The 24562-nt window shown below is 37.2% G+C and overlaps 3 protein-coding genes across 9 annotated transcripts in view; 1 reads left to right on the top strand and 2 right to left on the bottom strand.

Annotated features, from left to right (window-relative positions):
• Positions 1–714: 714 nt before the first annotated feature.
• On the top strand, positions 715–3252 carry LOC127812688 (VAN3-binding protein-like). The gene is made up of 6 exons (XM_052353196.1): positions 715–981; positions 1186–1564; positions 1980–2168; positions 2525–2574; positions 2668–2725; positions 2846–3252. Exons 1-6 carry the CDS (start codon positions 715–717, stop codon positions 3112–3114), a joined length of 1212 nt encoding a protein of 403 aa, XP_052209156.1. The 3' UTR covers positions 3115–3252.
• Positions 1029–8408, bottom strand: LOC127812689 (formyltetrahydrofolate deformylase 1, mitochondrial). 5 transcript variants are annotated; one of them, XM_052353198.1, is made up of 9 exons: positions 8047–8402; positions 7839–7951; positions 6487–6637; positions 6276–6349; positions 6031–6190; positions 5736–5834; positions 5556–5642; positions 4107–4284; positions 1029–2285 (listed from the first exon to the last, which is right to left on the bottom strand). In XM_052353198.1, exons 1-8 carry the CDS (start codon positions 8194–8196, stop codon positions 4138–4140), a joined length of 981 nt encoding a protein of 326 aa, XP_052209158.1. In that variant the 5' UTR covers positions 8197–8402; the 3' UTR covers positions 1029–2285; positions 4107–4137. The 5 variants fall into 5 exon arrangements, 3 of the variants coding, with proteins under 3 accessions (XP_052209158.1, XP_052209157.1, XP_052209159.1); XM_052353197.1 differs by lacking the exon at positions 1029–2285 and adding an exon at positions 3507–3743; XR_008025992.1 differs by lacking the exon at positions 1029–2285 and adding an exon at positions 5216–5379 and having other exon boundaries at positions 4136–4284; positions 8047–8405.
• A 992-nt stretch (positions 8409–9400) lies between these two features.
• The window catches only part of LOC127812687 (phosphatidylserine decarboxylase proenzyme 1, mitochondrial), a 53380-nt gene continuing 38218 nt past the window's right edge, over positions 9401–24562 (bottom strand). For all 3 annotated transcript variants that reach the window (XM_052353192.1, XM_052353193.1, XM_052353194.1), the window contains 3 exons: positions 11072–11149; positions 10003–10125; positions 9401–9781 (listed from right to left, as the gene is read on the bottom strand). In XM_052353192.1, the coding sequence (XP_052209152.1) occupies positions 9632–9781; positions 10003–10125; positions 11072–11149 (351 nt within the window). In that variant the 3' untranslated portion in view covers positions 9401–9631. The remainder of the gene's footprint in view (positions 9782–10002; positions 10126–11071; positions 11150–24562) is intronic.

Below are 24562 nucleotides of genomic sequence, written 5' to 3'. Positions count from 1 at the left end.
AAAGAAAAAGGATCATTTTCCGAGAAAGAGGAGAAACATTGAGATTAACATTGTTGGTCTCGCATCGCATCCAAAACCATAAGTGCGAGAAAAAGGGAAAGCTTCGAGCACGGATGAAACGCGTAAATACTGCTGCACGAGTGTTAGGGAACAGTATGCGAGCAGCCAGGAATAATGTTTTCCTCTGTCTTGCTGTGTTGAAAATGAATCTGGGCAGAGGAAGAAAACAACATTCGCGATTCAAGCTCCACCCTCCCCTCTCTCTCTCTCTCTCTCTCTCTCTCTCTCTATATATATATATATATATATGTATATAAATATATATATATATATAACACGATCACAGTCGGCTACCGATATATACCAATTAATTATATCTCACATCAGTCTCTTTGGTCGGTGCCTAAACAAAGGAAGCTTCCCGACCTGAATTTGTGGGGGGGCTCCCAAAGCACGAGACTTTGATTTTCCTTCTCTTTTAAGCCATTGTCTCCCCCCCTCTTTTCACTCTTCATATAATAAAGCTCCAAATCCCTCTCTCAAAACTTCTTCATAGTTTCTCTTTCAGGTCCGCAAAAACCTCTCTCTCTCTCTCTCTCTCTCTCTCTCTCTGTACATACATAATATATATATTACAATTGTTTCAATCGTAACTTGCTGGTATAGAACAGAGGTATATAATAAAGGGTTGCTGATATTTGAGCAACTCCTTTAATGGACGGAGGTAATTTATGGGGGGGTTGGAGGAAAAATAGTTCGTTTCGTTATCTGGATAATGTGGACGAGGAGGAAGAGCTGAAGATGGTGTCAAACATTCCGTCGATTCCGCAAACGCCCAAGGAGCCCATGGAGTTCTTGTCCAGATCCTGGAGTCTCTCCGCTTCCGAGATCACCAGAGCTCTGGCATTCAAGCAGAGACCTATCCTTGTTGATAAGAATCCAAATGCAACGACCCCCGAGAAAGTTGCTTCTCCCGTACGCGTAAGTTGTCGCTTTGAATTTTGATCGAATTTACCTAGTTCGTGTCGTGATAGAAATACGACTTCTATAACCAAGTGAATTTAATTTCTCTGCTGTTTGGTGTTTTTCTAGCAACAATTATGATTCAGAATAAGAAATGTCAAGAAGAGATAATTTCAGAAGGTTGCTTGTTACCTTCTCTGATTTGTCCGTGCTTTGTTGCAGTCCGGGAAGATCACGGGATCGTTCAGCTCTCGGAGAACGAGGTCGATCGGCCGCTGGTTCCAGAACAAGGAATTCAAAAATGGCGCGCCGAAGAAGAAAGACAAAGCGCGAGCGGAAAATGCGCGGATGCACGCCGCCCTCTCCGTCGCGGGACTAGCGGCGGCGTTGGCTGCTGTGACTGCGGCGGAGAACTCGAAAGGCTCGGGGTCGAAATTGGGGGCGGCTATGGCGTCGGCGACGGAGCTCCTCGCATCTCATTGCATCGAGAAGGCTGAATCGGCGGGGGTTGATCATGATCGTGTGGCTGTTGTTGTGAGATCGGCGGTTGATATTCGGAGCCCTAGTGAGATAGTGACTTTCACGGCGGCGGCTGCAACAGGTATTCTTCTGATTCGATCAGTTCTTTCCCGTCTTCATCTTCCTGCATCTGATCTGATTGATTGATTCAATCAGAAATTATTTTATCTTCTTCAATAATCACTATCTTATTTCTTATAATCTTTGTTTATTTATTTTTATTAGATTAGACATTCGTTTCTCTGATTTAGGCTCATATTATTAAAATACACATACGAATCAGAACTAATTTATAGAAAGCAGAACTAAACTCTGATAACCCCCCCCCACTCACTCTTCTTGACTGCTTTTAACGACTAGTTCAAAGATACAGACAGGCAGTCAACAAGATCTTTGCAGCTCAAGTAAATATAGCTACCCTTCTGTACTGCATTATACATGTTCTTTTGGCCAGTCGCCCACTGATGGTGTCAAAATTCCTCCTCCTCTTGAATAAGCTTTGCGAGGAGAAGCAGCTCTGAAAGCCAGATTTTCCAGAGAAGGAAAGAAGAATGCCTCCTCCATAAGTCCATGTGACAAAGGTGCAACAACAGAAGCTCAGAGGGCTGCTTCTTTTAATGGTGAAATGGAGGTGCAGGATCCTCATCCTCCCTGTTCTGGTGATTTGTTGCACCACACACGAAAAGGTCACTCTCTCTCTTTTACTGCTTTATTTTGCTCATCATTCATCTATTTCATTCAGAAAATAGAAAATACTTAGTGCATGACGCCGTGATTATTCCCTTCGAGGTGCCATCCAATTTCTGCAAACACAAACGATGTTGCGTTTCTGAAAGTGGAAAACGAACACCCAAAATTTGAAAACTAACAGCGAAATCAAATGGGGCCTTGCCTAAAAGTTTTAAGATGAGATTTGATCCCTCAATTAAATTCTTGGGGTTTCACCTAATAGATATATTTGGCCACGAACATTTCATTTAATTCTGTGTTTTCTGATGGGTGCATACTCTACTCAAGAAGATGTATCATTTTGCTTGCACAGGAATATTACGGTGGAAGAATGTGTCCGTGTATATCAACAAGAAATCTGAGGTAAAACAAACCAGATCGTCTGTTTTATTGCAACACAATACTGACAAAATGGGTTGTGTGTTTTCTGAGACAAAAATTCACTGGGCATGGCAGGTCATAATAAAGATGAAAAGCAAGCATATAGGAGGAGCCCTTACCAAGAAGAATAAAGGTAAGCACGCACTCACCTTTCAGAAAGCCTTGCAATCAAAAATCAAAATTTTGATTTGATGGGGTTCTGCTGTAGACGACGACGTTGACGTTGTCTGATGCATGCCATGACTGTCACCAGGTGTTGTTTATGGCGTATGCGATGACGTTTCTGCGTGGACGTCCAGGAAAGAATTTGAGTTGGAAAACGTGGAAATGTATTTTGGAGTCAAAACAGCACAGGGAGTTGTGGAGTTCAAGTGCAAGAACAAGATCCACAAACAGGAGTGGGTGGAAGCGTTGCAACATCTGCTTCGTCAAACCACCACCAGCTATGTGGAGGAGGAAGCTGAGCCTGAGCGCGAGCGCAGTTTCAAGCATTTAGATTTAGACGTACAAAAGGCTATCTAATTTTAGGTTGTTCATACTACGTACAGATGTCTTGTTAGTCCGTGGTGCATTGTCGGATGGGGATATAGAGTGAGTACCCATTGCCAGAGGCCAGGGTGGATCAGTTTATTTCCTGGGAAAAATTTGTTTTAACTTACACACTGCCCCTTTTACGACACTCCCATTTTTTGCTCCATCCAGCAGCTCCAGCACCACTTCCCTGGAATGGAAACATTCACCTTTCTAATTTTTACTGTTCTGGGAACGGATGGAAGTCTTGAAGTATGAATGTTTTTATCAAGTTTAAGGAGAATACCCACATGGAAATGTTTATGCTCATTTGATTGTCTTTTTTTTTTTTTTTTTTAATTTTTAGTTTTCCTTTTTGACTATTTTGACAGTGAAAATAGAAAACGACGTTTGATTGTTCATTTTTATTTTTAAAATAATAATAAAAATGTATATTTTTACATTTTTCATTTTACCTCCTCCCTTACCACTCACCGTCGGTAACCCAATGTCATTTTGGAATGGCCATTAATGACCCTATTTCAAGAGTCGTCTCTCAGCCGGCGACACGCTTTTGAATCCCCGGGATGATTTGAGTCCTAGGTAGTAGCAGTGCAGGCTTTAGTGTCTCCTCTGGTTGCCTACAATGATATGCGTGGGCATACAAGAGTGAAAATAAATAGAGTTTAAACATGATCAGTTTTTTTTTTTAAATTGAAAATAAAAATGAATAGAAAAAAATTAAAATAAAAAACTGAAAATTCTGTCAAACGCTAAACCCTTACCCTTCCAAACTGGGGATTAAAACTCTTGACGATCATATCAAGAATTGATATTTTTCTCCCCATAATCACATATGATTCAGGAGTCCCAAGGTGGAAATTAAGTAATTAACAACAGGAATTTCGAAATGGTGATCTGTGCAGTTGTGCAGCACAGCTAAATATAAGGAATTTGTATTGAACAATTCAAAAGAATATCCAAAATATACATACAGATTTCACCTTTCAACTGCATTTTCTCAGCTAGTGGCCCTCAGAATACAACAGTCTTGTTTTCCTCGTAAGGCAGCACCCGCAATTCACAGTACGATTTTATTGCCTTCGTAAGGCACTGTTTCTCAAGGTTGTGTGATTTTTGTATGAAGCTTCGCAAATTATCTCTATGTGAAACTCTCTCAACCTAGATCCAACAAAATAACACCACCCCTATTCAGAAACCATAGCACCCAAAATAAGAACTTTTTAATTTCTCATACCTGCTATTAATAACAATTAACCAAGGATCATACATTTCCCGATACGTAAGAGAATGGGCAAATACATATGGCAGAGAGAGAGAAAGAGTGGTTTAAAAAAAAAAAAAGAGAGAGAAAAAAAAGGGAATGCATAAACACAAATTGCAGGATTAGAAATTGGGAATAATTTAATAAGCCACGGACACACCTTAAGTTAAGAAAAAAATAACCAACTGTTTCTAGAATTTGGATGCCCAAGAATTCTTAAGACACACCGACAAGAATTTCACGAATGCGATAACCAATTAACTTATACTGGGACCAGTGATTACATGATACAGTTTTCTTATAATGTTCTAGATATATACTATAGGAAATTTATTAAACATTACCCAGTCATACATACACCATAAAGGATTTTAGAAATCTACATTTGGTGGGAAAATCTGTGAGTTGAGTGGATGAAAGGAAGGAAGTTTGCAGGAAAAGAGGATAGCAAAATCCAAATAAAACTTGGTGGAAAATCCTTAGACAGGACATAGATATAATGGTCACTATAGCTATGGACAAAGATGGGTGGAGGTCTAAAAGTCATGTATCTACACCACCTAATGGGATTAAGGCTTGTGATTGTTGTACATCTCGTGGCAAAAATTGGTGTCACCAGGCAATTACAACAAAGAAACAGAGTTACGAGATAATTGGGTAATTGTGGCATCAAGTTTGGAGCCTAAATTTGTTGGCCAAACCGCACAGGATTCTGAGCTAAACCATGAAGGACTTACTTTTGATAAATACTGGATGATTAAGAAATCAGGAAAATAATATAGAATTATAGTTAAGCACACTAATGAAATGCAAGGCTTTTTATCATACACGTATAGCAGAAGCATTATAAACACTTCTGTGAACTTTGGCCAATGAGAACCATTTCCCTTGAGTCTCCCCAGACCCTAAGCATGTAAGCCACTTGTCCATATTCTTATACAAACATCTACATTTAAGGAGAACACAGGCTGGGCCCGTTTCTGCTTCACGTCCTAGTCAAGGGATAAAATTAAAATTAAACAGTAGTAAAGAAGAGAATATTTCATTTGATATTCCCATCATAATTTGAGACACCGTTAACTTTTCAACTGATATTATTTAGCTTAACAAAATGATAAAAGATTAGAGGGAAATAAATTTCACTTAAGTAGTAAATTAGAGAAATCACCATTTGTTCAATAATAGGCCCTGCATCAAGTTCTTCTGTGACGAAGTGACTAGTTGCACCAATTAATTTCACTCCGGCATCAAAGGCCTGGGAATATGAAATAGTAAAACATATGAAGAATCAGGGAGACGGTTAATATAGGAGCATTGCATTGTCCATAAAAGAAACAAAAAACATAACCTGTTTAGAAGGATTCCCGCCCTTGAATGATGGCAAAAGACCATGGTGAATGTTAATTATATCCTTTCCATAACTATGCAAAAAATCTCCAGATAGTACCTATGTAAATAAAGAGTAAGGTTTTCAACCCATTATTGAAACTGATTATTTAATCCATGGAAACCAGGAGCATCCCATTTTCTACTGTCACAATTCTGAAATTTAACTGCCAAAGGCATGTGCAAACAGTGTGTATTTACTTGATAAAGTATATTAGGTATAACATAGAAATTGCATGTCCCAAGATTAGATTTACCTGCATGTATCTAGCAAGTACTAGAAAGTCAGTATTTTGAACCAGTTCCAAGATTTCTAGCTCTCTCTTATTCCCATTAGTTGCGTGTAAATGATGATAAGGGATTCCATGCCTTTCAAGAAAACGAATCACATGGGTGTTTGGACCTCTATTATGGTTGCTGTAAAGGACATGCACTCAAATAGTCAGGTAAAAAAAAAAAAGGGTTAGATATAAAAACTTAGTAAAAGATTATTCTACTTCACCTTATTATGCAAGTTATATCCACCGGAAGTAGTCCATCCTGCCATTCATGCAACAAATCAACCAGACAATGGTCCTGCACCAATATTATGGCAGCTTCAATGAGCAAAAAATGTTGTACTACAAGGTTTTGCATGCTTCAGTTTACAAATTCTAATCTTCTATCCATCATTTTATAAAGCAGAGTGCAATTAAAGAAGACTAAAGCAACACCTGTTTTGAAGCGAGAACTGCAATCTTGTATTTGGGATCCAAAGCAGGCACACGAACAACAGATGTTATTGCGTTGAACATCTTTGACAACTGCAGGAAGTCTTCTTCCATCTTTACCCGTGGCCATTTAGCAGGATCAAATACAAATTCGCTGTCAAGTTGTAGCAGAATATACTACAGTTAGATTTTTGTTGCACCACCATCTAATAAAACTTTTTCATATGACGATAGTGTTTGAACTTTATTTCATCATTCCTTCACTAAAGGATTGTGCTAGGAAGGGCATCCAACATAAAATTTTGCCACATTTTTCTTTTGCATGGATTTGTATTGTCAATGTGACTTTTCTTACTTTCTACATATCAAATGCAATGTCATATCAGCTGCAGAACTAGAAACTTCTCACTGCTAGTGTTTAAGCCAATTTGTTATTCTTTTCTTAATGGAGAGTTGAATATCAGATAATACAACTTAACCACATCTATAAATGTTTTATCTAAATAAGACTTTCTTAAGGAAGAAGCATTTTCTTACTTTCTACATATCCAGTGGAAAATGTTGACATCATGTCTTGCGTTTGCGAAAGAACTAGGCATTAGAAGAAAGACGATGGTGCCTGACAAAATACTCAAGTTTGAACTTCTAAACGATAAGGCAGAATTCACACGTAAAAGACACCCACTACTAGAATGACTGAATGCTTCCACTAGAAAGCCTATTCTTTTGACAGATCATAATAAGATTTGAATTGCTGCCACTTCTTCATCCAAAGTTAACATTATTTTTCATGAGGGCCTAAATGTAACATTTTAGCTTTCATGATTTCTTCTAAACTTCAATAACAAACAGCTAAAATTTTCCTACCAACATCCAAATTACACTTTTCTACCTTTTCTGGTTGAACACATTATCATATCAATTCCCACAAGAAAAAATGAGAAACAACGACTACTAACCTAAAGTCCTGTACTCAATTCTAAGTGATCCATCCCTTGTATACGTGGTCATTCTCCTATAAAATCAAATACATAATGCCTGCCAAAGAATAACAAGATAGTTATCCTAGAACTCAAAAGCCAGATAATAATCAGCTGGAAAATCTAACAGTGAATTAGGATCGCTTATTTAAAGATAAGAGCAATTTCATTCAGAATGGCCAGGTTTATTATAATACTAAATTAGATTCATTATCGGTCATATACTTTGAACGAAAACGCTTATAAACATCCTCCAAAAAAAACTTATTAACTGCAAGAGTCTCATGTCATGCATTTTCCAAGGATACCATCTTCCTAAAGACAGAAATGAAGCAATTGAAAATATGTAGTTAGGCAGGGAATGAAAATGAAGACCTTCTGGAATAGAAGACTTGCTTATTTTGAGGAACAAAGATGTCGGCGTTCAGGATGTTTCCCCCTCTCGAAGCGATACATTCCGATAGCTTCGCGACAATGCCGACCACATCCTAGTCAAGAGAACATAGATCTCAGAAACGCAGGAGAGCGAAAGAATGCCACTCAGAAAACGTAATTATTGGAGAGAGTTGAAGCAGAAAGGTACTGGACAATGGAATTGGTGAATCCCGTGGATGAGAGAAGGGGGGGCGGAGGAATCGAGGGAGTCGACGGCGATTTTCAGCGAATTGAATGGCCTTCTTGCAAAACCAAACGCTTGAGGAACGCTCGCATTCACTCGTCGGAAGAAGCTCATGCTTCTCTCTCTCTGGATTACGTTTCCAGCAGGCGAGGGCGAGGGCGAGGGAGAGAGGGAGAGGGTTAGAGCTGGATCCGTCCAGCCAGAGCTTTACGACGCCGTTTCGGAGATTCTCCGGTATCAACACGTGGAAAGCGCTGATTCACGGTGAGGATGAACCGGATAAGATGGGATGGTAAGAAGCCGAGGCGCAACAGCAAGCGAGAAGTATGCCCACCTGTCAATGGTGCGGAAATTTAGTTTATCAAAGAACAGTATATTATTTTTTTTAAATTATATATATTTTCAATGTAAAATTACGTTATTGTGTCTTAAGATTCCGCAAAATAATTTTTATTAATTTAGATACCATTTTTGCAGGGAGTCTGCTAGACTTTTGAGTAAAAAAAATATAATTTTATGTAATAATAGATAATATCTATTTTTAATTTAGAGTAAATCCTTAAAAAGACTCTTGACTTGACGTGATTGTTATAATATCTATTGTTATATAAAAATAGAAATTATATTTTTTTCAAATCAACAAAAATTTGAGAGAGAGAGAGAGAGAGAGAGAGGAAGAGATATCTTCATCTTCTTTATTCCTTATTCTCCATCTTCTTCGCCACCTTCATTATCGTCATCTTCTACACCATTATGATGGGGCTTCATTGAAACCTCATTCTTCAGCAATGGCTTATTTGACCGCCCTCGTACCTTTCACAGTGGTCATTAAAAAAGGAAGGGAAAGGAGAAGAGAATTAGACACTAGAAAGTATGAAGTTGAGAGTATTTTTATGATTTTGAAAACTTTACGGGCAATAAAATAAATGTAGAGGAATATGAAGCAAACCTTTAAAAGGTTGGAAAATTATTTGTCATTTTTCAAATGTTTAGAATGTCTTTATTTTTTCATCAAATTTTAAGAGTGTTGACTGTAATTTATCTTAAATTTTTTTAACTATTCTAGTAAGGTAAACTCAACCCAGACCCATGTGATTTCAATTTTACTAACACTTCATGTGAGTTGTTTAATCCCTACCTATGATTTAAATTTAATATTTAAGACTTATTAAAAATAATATCATTTTAATGAGTCTGATATCGATGTTGAACTCCAAACTAACTTTAGGGTTGATTTCCAAGACTTAACTTGGTTTCTCATCTGCTACGACTGTGGGTCGGCATTTCATATCTAAGAACAAGCAGATGGGATGGGATGGGATGTTCAAGTTCAAAAGTTAAAAAAGAGTCTAAAACCAACAAAATTAAAGCAAACTTTTCATCAATCAAAAATAATTGCTGGCATTAGTTAAAGTCATATGGCAGTACAAGTCCTTGCCGATAACTGAAAGATGTATGGTAGTTGGCTTGGGGGCTGTAGCTGTGAGCATTCACTTCAGTGAAGAAGCCAAAGCACCACAAATTGGCAGGCTGCTGCTGCTTTTAGTGATCAATCATGCCGCCACCTCCCAATTGCTTCTCCAACTCGGATTCTATCCCCTTGTTCGATGCAGAAATTGAATTCTGATGAAGTATTAGAATTGGATACCGGGGCTTGGAATACAAGTACCACCGTCGACCCCATGTTGAAAGCAGCCACCTGAAGAAGAAGAAGAAGAAGAATTAATGGGGGAATGCATCCTTACAGGTGCTCAGATACAAAATAATAATACCTATTATTTGTTTGTTACTGATTTGGCCATTACTTATGAAGCAAGATCGATATAGAGGAAGCGCTACTGCTTCTGCTTCACTAGGAAGATGAAGTCCCAAAGCTAAGCTTGAAACAGTTAAAGCAGAAAATTTTATTGGCTCTCTAACCTCATTGCCTTTCTTAAGCATCACACCATTGCCTTCAGGTTCATAGACCCGTTCTTCAGGAGGTTCTGAGTGCAGCAACTTCTTTCCTGGTCGATTTGTCCTCAGTTCAGGTTCAATGAAAAGCTGTTGCGTGGAGGTCCCCAAACAAGTTAAATTACCATAGCAAGTCAACATGGATGACCAAAGTATGGAGAATACAATCATCTAAAATTCCAGTGGAGCTAGTAAGGAACATGCGTAGACAATATGTACTCCTCCATATGGGAATGCATCTCAGCAATGCAGTATTATCAACTCATAACTATTTGAGTCAAAATGCAGATACCCATAAGATACGTGTGCCAACAAAGTCCACTAGCTAGCGTCTAGGTCTGTTACACGGACGTTTCAAAATTGACGAAATTGCCTATGTCATACACTTGACCCTTCAATTATGAGATACGCACCTGGCATGGTTAGATGGAAACCAGCTTCAAAAAAGCTAAAATAAAAGGATAATAAAAAAGTACGAATGTATTTATAGAACTCTCATTCTATATGTAGAAAACACATCCTAGTTTAGGAACACGATTTTTACATTAATAAATGAAAAATGTCTAAATGTTTAAAGTTAGTTGTATTCTCATTTCTCAGACTCTTAGACCTAAGAATTAGATCAGCCAGATGCTTGGGCATGAATAACAGTAGTACCTGAGTCCATGTAACATAGATTCAAAGAAGCAGGTCCCTAGGAAAGGTTAGACTTGGGTACAAACCCAAGTCTAATAACATTATTTTACATGGTAACTACTTATAGATTCTAATTTGTTAATCATTCTTGACAACTAATTATTTACTAATATGCCAAACAGTTACCCTTATAAGATCCATACGGATGGATAACCATAATCCTATTTGCCACAAAAAAGATCAGTTACATATACTGGTGCACTATGCCACTGAAAATGTAATTCGGGTTATGAGAACTTGATAATCTCCCAAAGTTACCTCATGCAACAAATATATGAACAAGGAACAAAAGTGAATAAAAAATAAAGGACATAATGAGAAGGGCTAAGAAGCACTCAACCTCAATGGACCCAACATTTGTTGCACCTATTGCTGCCATCGCCATAAAACCTTCTTTCCAACGGCCTTCAAGTACAACCTGGAGCAAGAAGAACAGCAATTTGTAAGACCCTTTGTTATTTGTAGGAATCTAGCAAACATACTACAAAACACAGCCCAAAATGCTGGCTGTCCCCAAGGAACATTGAGTTATGAAATCACAAGGAAACTAAGCACTAACATGAATTTGGGATATCAAAAGAAAAATTTACACATCTCTATTCATTATCATATTGTTTCAATAGCAGTGAAGCAGGTCATCAATATTAAATTGCCTCAAGAAAAAATTTGATCCTATTAAAGGTAAAAAAAAAAAAAACATCATTTACAACTAGAAGACCATTGTAACATTTAGAATCAAGGAGCAAGTCAAAAAGTTCAAGATCTAAGAGAGCTACCAAGATGAATGTAATAATAGAAGTGTCTTGAGTCGTACTGGTTCACATCAGACTAGCATCACCATGCAGTTGTAGCTTCAAGATGCTATGTGATCAAATTGCTTCTAGACTCCATAAAGGAGTTTGCAGAGTCCACTAAAACGCACCATCAATGATATGTCATGACTGAAAATGGAAAAGAAATTAGAATGAAATTACATAATAATTGCACTGGCCTCCCTTGAAATTTGGCAAAGTTACACACAATACCCTTTGTGTTCTTTGAAATACAAACACCTCCCTTAACTTTTCAAAGTATATAACACTTTGCCCCCTACTGTTAGTTAACTGCGGTTAATTTTTTTTTTCAAAATACCAAAAGTACCCTCATTTCTCTCTCCCTGCTTTCTCTCTCCTCTCCTCCCTCTCTTAGCACCATGGTCATCGCCAATGATCCCCCCCCCCCCCCCCCTCTTCTTCTCTGAGCTGGTTATGAGTCCTTGCCCAAATCCAACCCAGCCATCGTAGGGTTCCAATGGGGGTTTCCTATCTTCCTCATCTTCATAGACAACCATGGTGTCTCCCAAAGCTTGAATTGTGCCCTAAAATAGAGCTGCTTCAGGCGCTGGCTCAGCTTTTGATTTTGAGACCTCATCTTCAAGGAGAAGATTAATCTCATTGGTCACAACGAGGTAAAGTTTTGGTGACCTTTCGTTTCCCCTCTTTTGATTCTCTCGCACACTCTTTCATTTCATCTGGATTTGTTAATGTTTGTCTCATATTTTGCTCTCTTTTTAGTATGTTTCAATGACCTTTCATTTTCCCCCCTCCTGATTCTCCAATCATCTCTTTCTCCCCTCCCTCGCTCTTTCTCATGTTCAGTTCGATTAACCCCATTGCCTTCACTGAACCTTGCCAGATGGTGGTAGCCAACTGACAATGGTTGCTGCCCGCCACTTTTAAATTTATGTAATTATCTAAAATTATTATATTTGTGTATGTATTAGTAAATATATTTTCAATATATTCTGTAATTAGAAAATATAATTTATATATTTAATGTCATATATATTTTCTTTAGAGAATATCGATATATATTTAGTTTATATTTATATTTTTACAAATTTCTAGTTTATATTTATATTTTTACAAATTTCTAGTTTATATTTATATAATAAAAATATAATTTTTGTAATTTAATAATAAATTCTCTGTAAATATATTTTAGTTTATATTTGTGTTTTTAGAAAATATATAGTTTAGTTTATTTTATTTTAGGGGAGAGAGAAGAGTAAAGAAATTAGGGGCAAAACAGGTCAATTAACATTATTTGTTTACAGTAGGGGAGGTCCTCGTAATTTCAAAAAATACAGCAACACTCTGTATTTTCACCAAACCTCAAGGGAGGCCAGAGTAATCATCCCAATAGCATATACACGGGAGCAGGGCACAAGAGCATGACATCTCCCTTGCCCTTTTCCTTAAAAACAGGAATTAATTTCTCATTCCAAAACTTTCTAATCTCTATACGACCAAAGTTACCAAACAAGGCATACTGAAGACAATGTGTCAAAACTAGACCTTATTCATAGTTTTCCATTTTGATATTTGAGACTGCAAACATATTGCTGACGTTGATTGTTAATGGATGGAAAACCATCATTAACTTCTCCCTAGTTAGAAAGGCTTATATAGACTGTTGGCAATGAGTTGTGCGTAAGTATCTTCTCATGACTAATCACTATTTTATTTTTAATTTTTGGGGTCTGAGGCAAGGGAATGGCCAATGAGATTTAAAATAACCAGAGCTAAGAAATACAAAGAGCACATATTTCAGAACATAAATTTGATCAGGTCTGTGAAGGACACACATTACACTGAGCATGAAAAGAAGAAAAGGCAAAAATCCAAAATTTCACATTCAGACTTTTTAACTACCCATAATAAATTTCTGGAATAATTTTATTAGTCGTGTAGAACAGTCAGCTAAGAGTATAAGTCTAATGATGTTGAATTAAGTTTTCAAATTTTTCTAGTTATTGTGAACTTTGGTGTGGATAGTTTGTAGTTATTGTCAATGGTTCCTACTGCATAATATTTAGGGTCAATATGTCATGTATTATCAAGTCTGCAGAGGATTTAAAGTAATCGTTTCTGAACTTCCAGTTTCAGAACTTTAATCTCACTGGAATTGAAAGCAGCCTAGCAGCATACCCAAAAAAAAAAAAAAGGAAATTTAATACCTTGAGGATTTGGGTTTTGTGAATTGAATTCGCAAGAAGCTTTAGCATTATGGTTGAAGCAAGATGGCTTTAGAATTTTCCAAGTAAACTAACAATTGAAACCTCCTCCTTCCTTTTTATTAGTATTCACAGGTTATTACTAGTTATGGCCACACAGAAGTCCTTATTTTGCCTCCATAAAATCCCTAGCCAATCAAGCCCCAATAGAACCTAATTCTTTCCCTATCTTTAGCCATTTTTGCCCCTGGAATGACAAATAGTGGCATTCTAGAACGTCCAGGAACTAATCCTCTGCACTTGTAATTATCAAGTTCCTTCAAAAGCCAATTCTCCCAGCTAGACACTCAGGAAATTTCTTCCACAAATCCAAGCCTCAACCCTGTAAACACAGGATGACTTATGGTTTACATGTATTTTCCTAAATTGGTGAAATATCAATGCCATACACTTTTGGCCCTTGGGAAAGATACAAAATATGCATCCAACATAATTAGATAGATACAGGCTCAATAAATATGAAGTAAAAGTGTTATTATTGAAATCATGCATAAAACACTATGCACTAAAGGTTAGTATGTTTTATGAATGCTTTTCTTAATTTATGAATGCTATTTAACATTAAACAAATTAAAAAGTATTTAAAGGTTTGTGATTTATCCAAATTCTTGTCTCCTTGGATATGAAAATTAGGCAAGTCTAACTCTAGGACAAGGAATTGCAGCCAAGTCCATGTAACAAGCTTATACCACAAATCAATTTCAGACAGTATCAATTTGAGTTCACAATCTGTCCTAAAGATTTGATTTTGTCCTTTTATCACATTGCCACATCCAAACTCGCAAAAAGACCATCCAGGGAACCAAAATTCAGCTCACAATTCAATTTTCTTTTAACTCGACTCATCTTATGCTTCCCCATTTTTGTCTTCCCAACATTTTGCAGACACAACAGCAGAGCATCTATAACAAGAGCAGTCCTGTCACAGGACAAGCAAAAACCCTTGTGCTACGCCCCACCCCGAGCAACAAAGGGGAGGCGCTAGCCTGACTCCCTTACGCAACAAGCTAAAAGCCTAAACCATCACAAAAAGACATCCCAGAGGCATGTCTATTACCTACACCCACAACCAATATGTTAGCAAACCAACAGGAATAATGGAGACCACCCTCAGTGTTTAGCTGCCCCTAACCACCATGACTTATAATACGTGACATTCTCCCCTTGCCCAAGTCAACAATGCCCTCGTTGTGCGGCAAACACCTTGCCTACTCCACCCCCAGCAGAATGCATGGGGAGTCAAGTGCTGGATCTACTAGAGATGAACACTCACATGCTTGTCAACGCCAGAAATCAAGATAGGTAGATGCTGCAAACTCAGGACCATTTAGTGTGCAAAGCCCACAAGCTAGCTACTGAATTGGCTCTAATACCATTTGTTACGAGTCAAGTGGAACCTCATGCACAATCCCACTCTTGAGCAGCAAAGGGTAGGGGGAAACCTAACTCTCCTAGGTGGCAAGCTAAAACGCTACGAATAAGGCATCTTGAAGGCGTGTACCTACAATCACAACCAATATATTGGTAAACCAATAGGAACAATAGAGACCACCCTCATCATTCAGTTAGCCTTAAGCACGAGAGAGTCAGTCTATGACATTCTTCCCCACACAAATTCTCAACACCCCTGTTGCCCACAAAAAACCTTGTCAACAAAGTGCTCGGCCTTTAGGAGTGCTTTTAGCCCTATGTGCCCAATCCACCAGATGCACACCTACATGTTTGTCAACACCTAAAATCGAGAAAGTTCAATGTCATGTACCAAAGACCACTTAGTGAACAATCCCAACATGCTGGCTCTAATATGTCATGACCCCAAGGGTATAGTAGTAAACGTACTAGTAGTTGTAGTATAATGCATTGACCGTATTGTATTGTACCTTAGGCTGCTGATTCATGTTGTACCTTTCAATTAACTACTAACTAAAAGATAGAACAACCTATAAATAGGCTAGAGTAGTTAGAGAATCTCATTGTGGAAAGATAATCTGGATTTCAGTCATCTCTCTCTACATTTCTCTCTCTCGATCTCCTATGTTCTCCCTCAATTCTCTTTGTTCTCTCCCTCTCTTTCTGTTCTGTTTCTCCCTCCATTTTTGCTCTCTCCCCTGGTTTATTCCAAATTCCTTTCTAAACCCTAGGACAACCCTAGGTGCATGACATAATACCACTTTGTTAGGACTTAGGAGAGAACACAATGCAGCAATAACACAATACAATAATGTTCAAAATAAATTAATCCCTCAACACTTGTGGGAACCTAATAGGAATTAAACCAAGCAAAAATATGGAGCAATATAAATTGAAATGACTACAGCAAATCAAGCACAACACCAACAAATATACATGAAAAACCTCTTCAATGTGAAGTAAAAACCACGAGATTGAAATTCACTCAAATCTGCCGCTATCAATGAATAATAGCAATACACAAAAGTTCTTCCCTAACAATCAATAACTAGAGGCACACATCAATTCCAGTTCCACACATAAATCATCAAGAGAAACCACTCTTGGCAGACATATTCAGAAACCAACAAGAGAGAGAGAAAATAACACCAACCGAGAAAAGAAATTCTCGGGAACCTAGTCTAAGAACCTCCAATTTAGATCTCCATCTAAATCAAAGAGCTATGAGTCGTGAACCTGCTGTCAAAATTTCAGGTCAATAGGAGAACAAATTGCCATCTGAAAATTAGCTTGATAAAAGCTGCACCGTGCAGTCAAAGACCCAAAAATCTCTCTACCGTATTCAATGGCAAACCTTCACCAAAATTCCACCCCCCTCCCCCCCCCAAATTTTTCTCTTTCTACTAAATCATATCCCTCTCATCATTATATATCTAGGGCTTTCCACAAAATAAAACCAACAAAAGTCTAGCAAAATTATGTAAGTACCATCCATATGGACTCAACGCACATGGCCCTTGGACTTCCGTTCCCTCCACATAAGAGGGACACCCAACCCAACAAATCCCTCCCTCATGATTGTGTGGAGAGATTCATTATCTGCGCAACTTAACAAGTTTTAATTTTCTGTTTTGGTAATGCCTTTGTCAACATATCAGAACCCATGGTTGTCAAAATCCCGATTCAACTCATACGATTTTGCGATTTTATGTGTCACGAAGCTCTAAACAACTCAACACCCATATAAAATCTAAATTGTAATAGAATTGGAGTGAATCCCGATTTAACTCGGTAAAATAGGTAGAATCAGGAGTTGGGCAACGATTTTACTGATTTTAGCTTTTATGCACAAAAAGGTTAGAGACGAAACATTTTCCATCTTTATCTAACCGGCGTAGTATTAATTCTGATTCGAGGGATGCCCTCTACCTTTGTGAACTCTTATCTCTCTGAAACACCTTCGTCACAACCTTCCGTTGTTCCCCCTGTCGCATGGTTGCTCGGTGCTTAATGTCACTGTCGATTCACAACTTCAATTGCTCGGTGCCATTATCGATTCACAAACACAAACTGCCAACTAAGCTACTGTCTATTCACAAATACAAATTGACGTTTTTGTGCTCGCCTACTCGGTGTCGCCGTTTCCGTGCAACACAAATCGATTCATAGCTCCCATTACTCGGTGCCACTGTAGATTTAGCCTAAATGGGTATATAGCTTTGTTTGTTTCTTCTTTTGCAATTTCTTAGTCTCATTCGGTGATTCCTATCCACCACAACTTCATCTATTTCTTCTTCGTCTGCCTTTATTAATTTGATTATTGTTGGTTTCTTTAATTTGAAAGTGAATTATTGTTAGTTTCCTTAAAGAATTGAATGTTTGTTTGAGATTTTATTATAATTATTGCTTGTAATGTAGAAGTTTACTAATATGTGTTGTTTTTATTTATATTAGGTTATGACTCGTATGAGTTATGAGAATTTACATTATATGAACTAATATTCAAAATTTTCATTATGGATGGATGAATGATGATAAATGGACTTCATATTTAAAAATTTCATATTATTTAGTATTTTTGAAATTGATAGATGAAGTTATTTTGAAATATGTAACATGTATTTCATTCATAATAAGGAATAAGGTTGAAATAATCATGTTATTAAGCAATATTAATTCATTTTTTATAAAATTATATCATTATAAACTTATATTTACATAAGAGTAATGGATATTTTTAATTGTCTCTAAAATCTTACGATTTTACGATCCAAGTTTACGATTCGATCTTATGAACCCTTTTTCGATCCCACTTAAAATCTTGATTTTAACAAACTTGTTAGAACCATTATGATTAGTGTGAGTCTTCTCAAATTCCAACAACACTAAATTTAAGACATCTCTTATCCAATATGTTAAATATTTTATTCATGTGATAGGTATATATACAACTCTATTAAGTACAACTTAAGAAAGCACTATGTACAAGGCTAAGCATATACAATACTATAAAGCTAACACTTCCCCTCAAGCAGGTGCATACACATCATATGTGCCTAGTTTGGTACAAATCATAGATGTTAAAGGAGAGCCTAAGGCGCACCTAGGCACAATGCACACATAGGCACGGCTTTGCGCACCTCATCACCACTAAGGCGTTGTGCCATGCTTGAGGCACTGCCTATGTACAAGGTGCCCACCTCATGCAAGGTGCAAGGCTCAAGGAGGATGAGGCACACTCCTTGCATATATAAGTGTATTAAACTTCTATTTCTTGTCCATTTGTCATCTTAAATCTTATTTCTTGTTTATTTGATTGCACATTCTAATTAGTGAAGGGCAAACCTAGTTGGGTAAGCTAGAGGTCTGTTGGATCTCCCACTTGCTAGGATCCTTTGGCAGTGATGTTCAATCATTTATGATTTTTGAGTTTGCATATATCCCCTTATACGCATTGAAAAGAATAGTATATAAGTATTTTATAAGCATTTTGAATAAATGTGCGCCTCATGTGCTTGAGGCTTGTGGTTTGCCTTGCACCTCATACCTAGGCCCCAAGCACTAATTTTCGCCTCAATGAACCTTGTGCCTTTGACAACTATGGTACAAATGTTGTCAAGTCGAGAGCCCCGTAATACCTTTATAAGAAGATCAGCAAACTGGTTATTAGAGCCAACAAATGAGGTACTAATTTCTCGAGAAATCAACTTTTGTCTCACAAAGTAATAGTTCATCTCTATATGTTTAGATCACTCATGAAAAACTAGATTAAAGACAATATGAAGAGCTGTCTAAATATCACAAATAAGCTACATAGGCCCTGAATCTTCAAATTTTAACTCCTTGAGAAGTTGCTTAAGCTAGACCAACTCACATGTGGCTAAAGCCAAGGCCCAATACTCCGTTTTTGCACTAAATCTAGCCACAGCATTTTGCTTTTTACTCTTCCAAGACACTAAATTACCTCCAACACATAATAGCCCAAGGTAGAGCACCTATCTGTAAGACAACCAAGCCAATCTGGATTAGTATATCCAACAACCTATTTGTGTCCTTTGTTCTCAAACAACAAGTCTCTACCAGGATGTTAAGAACTTGGATCTGACTAGGGTTTCTTCAACAATAGAATTGAAACAGAGAGAGAAAGAGAGAGCTATGATGCATGGAAACTTCTCGGGGACATTATTTTGGCGTTTTCAAAACGTTAATCTTTCTGTTTCCGAAACACTAAGAAACATTTTGTTAAAAAGTTGTCTCGAGTATAGGATGAGAGAGCTATGATGCATGGAAACTTCTCAGGGGCACCGTTTCGGCATTTTCAAAACATTAAGGCTGCGTTCTCTTTGCTATTTTCAAGTCATTTTTAGTTTTCAATTTTCTAAAATAATGAAAACGCGTTCTCTTTATTGTTTTTAAAAATGCATTTTTGAAAACAAAAAAAAAAATTGTAAAGAAAACTCAAAACAACAAAAAGTTGTTTTGAGTGTTTTTATTCAAAACAAACTCTAAACTCAAAACACATTTATTTATTTATTTATTCATATTTTATTATTATAATGGGAAAAATATTACAAAATTCATTAATTTTAAAATGTATATATTTTTTTATCATATATTAACATTAAATATTTCTAATTTACTGAATAATCAAATTTATTGAATAAAATATTATTAAAAATTATTTTCAAAATTTCAAAGAAAACGCGTTTTCTAATTTTCTGTTTTGAGAAATAGTTTTTTAAAATGACAAAGAGAACGCGTTTTAATTTTCTAAAAACAGACTACCAAAATAGAAAACTGAAAATGAATTCAAAACTTAAAATTGAAAATTGAAAAGCAAAAAGAACGCAACCTAATCTTTCTGTTTCTGAAACGCTAAGAAACGTTTTGTTAAAAAATTGTCTCAAGTATAGGATAAGAAAATCAATGAAAGTAGTGCATTTGAGGGCCAACGAAGAATTAAATAAGATTTTATATTCCACTATGTAATTAGTGATAGTTTGGGGGGTGGGTTAAACTGTAAATATGTTTATGTCTTCATTGGGATATCCGCCTACTCTATAAATAAGAGGGCATGGGGTGCGTGTGCGATAATAATTCATTCTCATGCTCTATGTTCGAGTGCAATGTGTGAGAAAAGACTTGTGTCCAAGAAAGTTCTTTGTAATCTCCAAGAAGATTGTACTCGGGTGGGATAGAAAGGGAAGAGAGTGATCAATCATCTTCTCATTTCTATTGTTATTGAGTGAAATTTCATTCTGAGAGAAAGGCTGGAAAGGTAGCCTTGTAATCTTATGGATGAGGGATTGTTGTACTTGGGTATAGAAAGAGAAGGGTTGCCATTGTACTGATTGGTTTAATCAATAACGAAAGACTACTTTGTGGGGGTTTGGACATTGGATGTAGGGTTGCAATTGGTGCAATCCGAACCAAGATATATCGCTTGTCTCTTGCTATGGTTTGATTGTTTCATTTCTATTTTCATTCCTTTACATTATGTTCTTTAAATTTCAATCTTACTTCTGTTGTTTGGTTTTGTTTTCGGGTGAAGAGTGGTTGAATTCTTGTCTAAGAAAACTGATCCAGTGACCTTAGGATTAACACGTTTCTGGGTTGCTGTTGCAATTTTATAAAGTTTTTGTGGTCATTTTGTAATATAAGAAAAATATTAAAAACACGTTTTCAATTTGGAAACTCATTTCCATCCACGAATAGAGATGAAATTTTTTTCATCTCTAACTCAAAATTTTTAATTTGTTCTAGAATTTGTTTCCAAAATTTGTTTAAATGCATAATGGAATTTATGTTTATTTTTATATCGAATAACTATTTTTTATAATTTTCTATATTAAAAATTATATTTACAAAAAGGCCCCTATATATTTTTTATCTACGCATTTCCGTTTCTTACTTTTTTGAAAAATGACGTTTCCTCATTTCCATTTTGTATCGTATCCATTTTCCATTTTTGTTTTTGAGCAACCTAAACAGAGAGAAAGTAGGGAGAGAATTGTAGAGAAAAGAGAGGACTTGAATCTATTATTTCTGAACAGTCTCAACACAGCTTCTCAAGTAGCTTATATAGCCACTCTTACAAGTAGTTTTCTCAGAGAATATTACAGTTATCAGTTCTTATAACAGAAAATTAACAATTCCTTCTGAACGATAATCTGCTGCATCCAAGATCTTAGACATCTGCCTACATCTAGGTCTTGGCGTTCCCTCCCCCTTAAAAGATTTCTTGTTCCCAAGAAATCACAGTAACTGGCCACTAATTCTTCATCCAATCCTTGCAACATCCTTCTCTTCTTTTACCATCCCTTCATCCAATCCTTCCATATATAATAATTGTCTCTTGCACTGGTGTCTTGGACTGAATTTTCCACATCTGTACCACAATCCTAACTGTCTCCTTTGCTCCATAGAAAGAGAATTGACTGAATTAGGGTTAGTATAAACCCTAGGATTCAGATTTCCTTGATTCAGTCTTGATGTTGCAATCCAAGAATTTCCTTCCAGCTGCTAACCAGTCGAAGCATGATTTTCCGGTAGAATCTTGTGTTTTTTGAGAATTGCCTCCAATGTCAACTCTTGCAACCTCACCTTCTCAGCAGCCTGCCTAACAGTGGCAGGCTGCATCATTTTTACAATTGGCCTCAATTCATCCTTTAGGTTACTAATAAAACTTGAAACAAAGTAATGCTCAGTTAAAGCAAGTTGTGCATCCATCATTAAGGATCTCAACTCTTCAAAATGGATCTGGTATTCTATCACAGATCCTTCCTGCTGTAGCTTATTAAACTCCTCAATTACATCTATCGTAGATTTCTGACCAAATCGATCACAAAATTCTTCCTCAAATTCCGTCCAATTGGTCTCAATCCTCATTTTGATCCAACCTTGAAACAATGCATCAGCTGTATCATTGAGATAAGCTGTTGCTGCAAGATTTATTTTCTAGCTTTCAGCCAGATTGTAGTATTGAAAGAATCTTTCACACCTCCTAATCCACCATCGTGGTTTAACACCTTCAAAAATAGGAATTTCCAGCCTAGGCATCAGTGTGTGCAGGTGATTTTGATAAGATCCACTTACTTGGACTACTTGATCCAATTCAAGTTGTTCCTCATCTTCCTCTGAGGTAGAAGCATGAGGAATTATGCCTGCTCTTGTCAAGATTGGCTTTGAAGTGGATCTTGGAGGGAAGTCCACCGGCAGGCTGGCTTGAGGCATTTTAGAGAACATTCTCAAAAGCCCATCCAACCTTTAGCCAAGGTTAGCAGATTTCGCCTTAACTTCTCTTTCGAATGTCTGCACACTTTTTCCTAATGTTTGCACAGTTTCTCTGATGGCAACATTCTCCTCTTGCCAATGACTCACCTCTTCCTGAATCTATTGCAACCCTAATTCCATGGTATCCAACTTCGCCTCCAACTGCTTCATGCGAGTGCCTTCTGCCATCTCTTCCGCTCGCCTTCTGAATTTGATTCTGGATCAACTGCTACGAATCGCCTAGATTACGTAGCTGAGAATCAACTGCTCTAATACCACTTTGTAAAGAACTTGGACCTGACTAGGTTTCTTCGAGTATAGAATTGAAAGAGAGAGAAATGAGGGAGAAACAAAGATAAAGTAGAAAAGAGAGAACTTGAATCTGTTATTTCTAAATAGTCTCAACACAGCTTCTCGAGTAGCTTATATAGCCACTCTTACAAGTAGTTTTCTCAGTTACTAATTGTAACTGAGAATATTACAGTTATCAGTTCTTATAACAGAAGATTAACAATTCCTTCTGAAAGATAATCTGTTGCATCCAAAATCTTAGACATCTGCCTACATCCAGGTCTTGACACAGCAGCACTCTTAATGTACCTCAAGATAGACACTAAAGCATGCTAGTGGCTATCACAAGGGATGTCCAAGAACTGACTCACTACACTAACAACAAAAGAGATGTCGCATTGTGTAAATTAAGCTTCTCAACCAGTCTCCTATAATGCCAAGGATCCTCCAATAGCTTCCCCTATCCTAGCAACCCACCAACAAATGAAACCTCCACTACTTGTTGATACAGGGGCATACACCCCCGAAAATTGCAGTTACCAGGGGAGGAGCACACCCACATATAAGGTGGCGCCTGTTCGCAAGTTGAACAGTCGATGTGGGACAATTCTCGTCCTACATCAGACACTCCTACCTAGAAAGCCATTGACCCGACAGCGGAATCCTCAAGCCAATTGACCAACAAACTCCCCCGGCCAACGGAATCCTCATGCCAAATCGTTTGAGTGGAGTGCCATGAGACAAACCTCGCTCTAATACCAAATGATGCAGGGGCATACACCCTTGAAAACTGTAGTTACCAAAGGGAGGGGCACACCCACATATAAGCCGCCTATTCGCAGGCTGAACAACCGATGTGGGACGATTCTCGTCCTACATCACCTGTCTTGCACCCACTAGAACCCCACAAACTCCAGTTGCTCCTATGTCTCTAGATAGCCATACCCTTCAAATTAAACAACATAAACTAAATAGAACTAATTTTCAAAAATGGTCTCAATCAGTTTTGTTAGTTATTAAAGGGAAGGGAAAAGTGGGATGCCTAATTGGTGGTAGTGGTACCCTTATGCCAGATCCTGCTAATTATTAAGTCTAGGACGCCGAAAATTCAATTGTTATGGTTTGGCTCATTAATTCCATGGAGCCAAAGATAGGCAGAACCTATCTGTTCTATAAAACAACCAACGAAGTATGGGAGGCAGTGCAAGCTCTCTACTCAAATATAGAGAACACAACTCAATATTTTGAAATCCGGTCAGCCATTCGAACAACTCGACAAGGTAATCATTCGGTCATCGATTACTATAATATGTTGACTAAATTATGGCAAGAAATGAATCTATTTTATGACATTAGTTGGGACTTTCATTCTTGTAGTTTTCTGATTTTTTCCTGTTTTCTGTTTTCTCATGGCTCAAATGTAATGTCCCATGTAGGCTTTCTTGACCATCATTTTCAGCTCTCACCATGTAAGACTATTCTTCTTATTATATATATATATATATATATTTGTCCCATAAATGCATACTCCTTATTCACGCATGCATGTGCTCTCGATAAATATATTATATACATATATTGTTTATATATATATCTTATTATTTGCATGTGCAAATTCAAATTTTTTGGGTATTACATCGGTAGAAAGAAAAAGGAGGGAAATTTTGGGCAGTGAATCTAAATTGGAGGCTCCATCCCTCCCTCCCTCTCTCTCGTGTTGGTTTTTGAATATGGCTACCTAGAGTGGTTGCTCTTGATGATTTATGTATTCAAATGTTGATAATATATGCCTCTAGTTATTGA

Source organism: Diospyros lotus, chromosome 11 (assembly GCF_014633365.1).
Source record: "Diospyros lotus cultivar Yz01 chromosome 11, ASM1463336v1, whole genome shotgun sequence".
Lineage (NCBI taxonomy): Eukaryota > Viridiplantae > Streptophyta > Magnoliopsida > Ericales > Ebenaceae > Diospyros > Diospyros lotus.
Note: the sequence above shows the minus strand (reverse complement) of the source record. Positions and strands in the feature narration are given on the sequence as shown.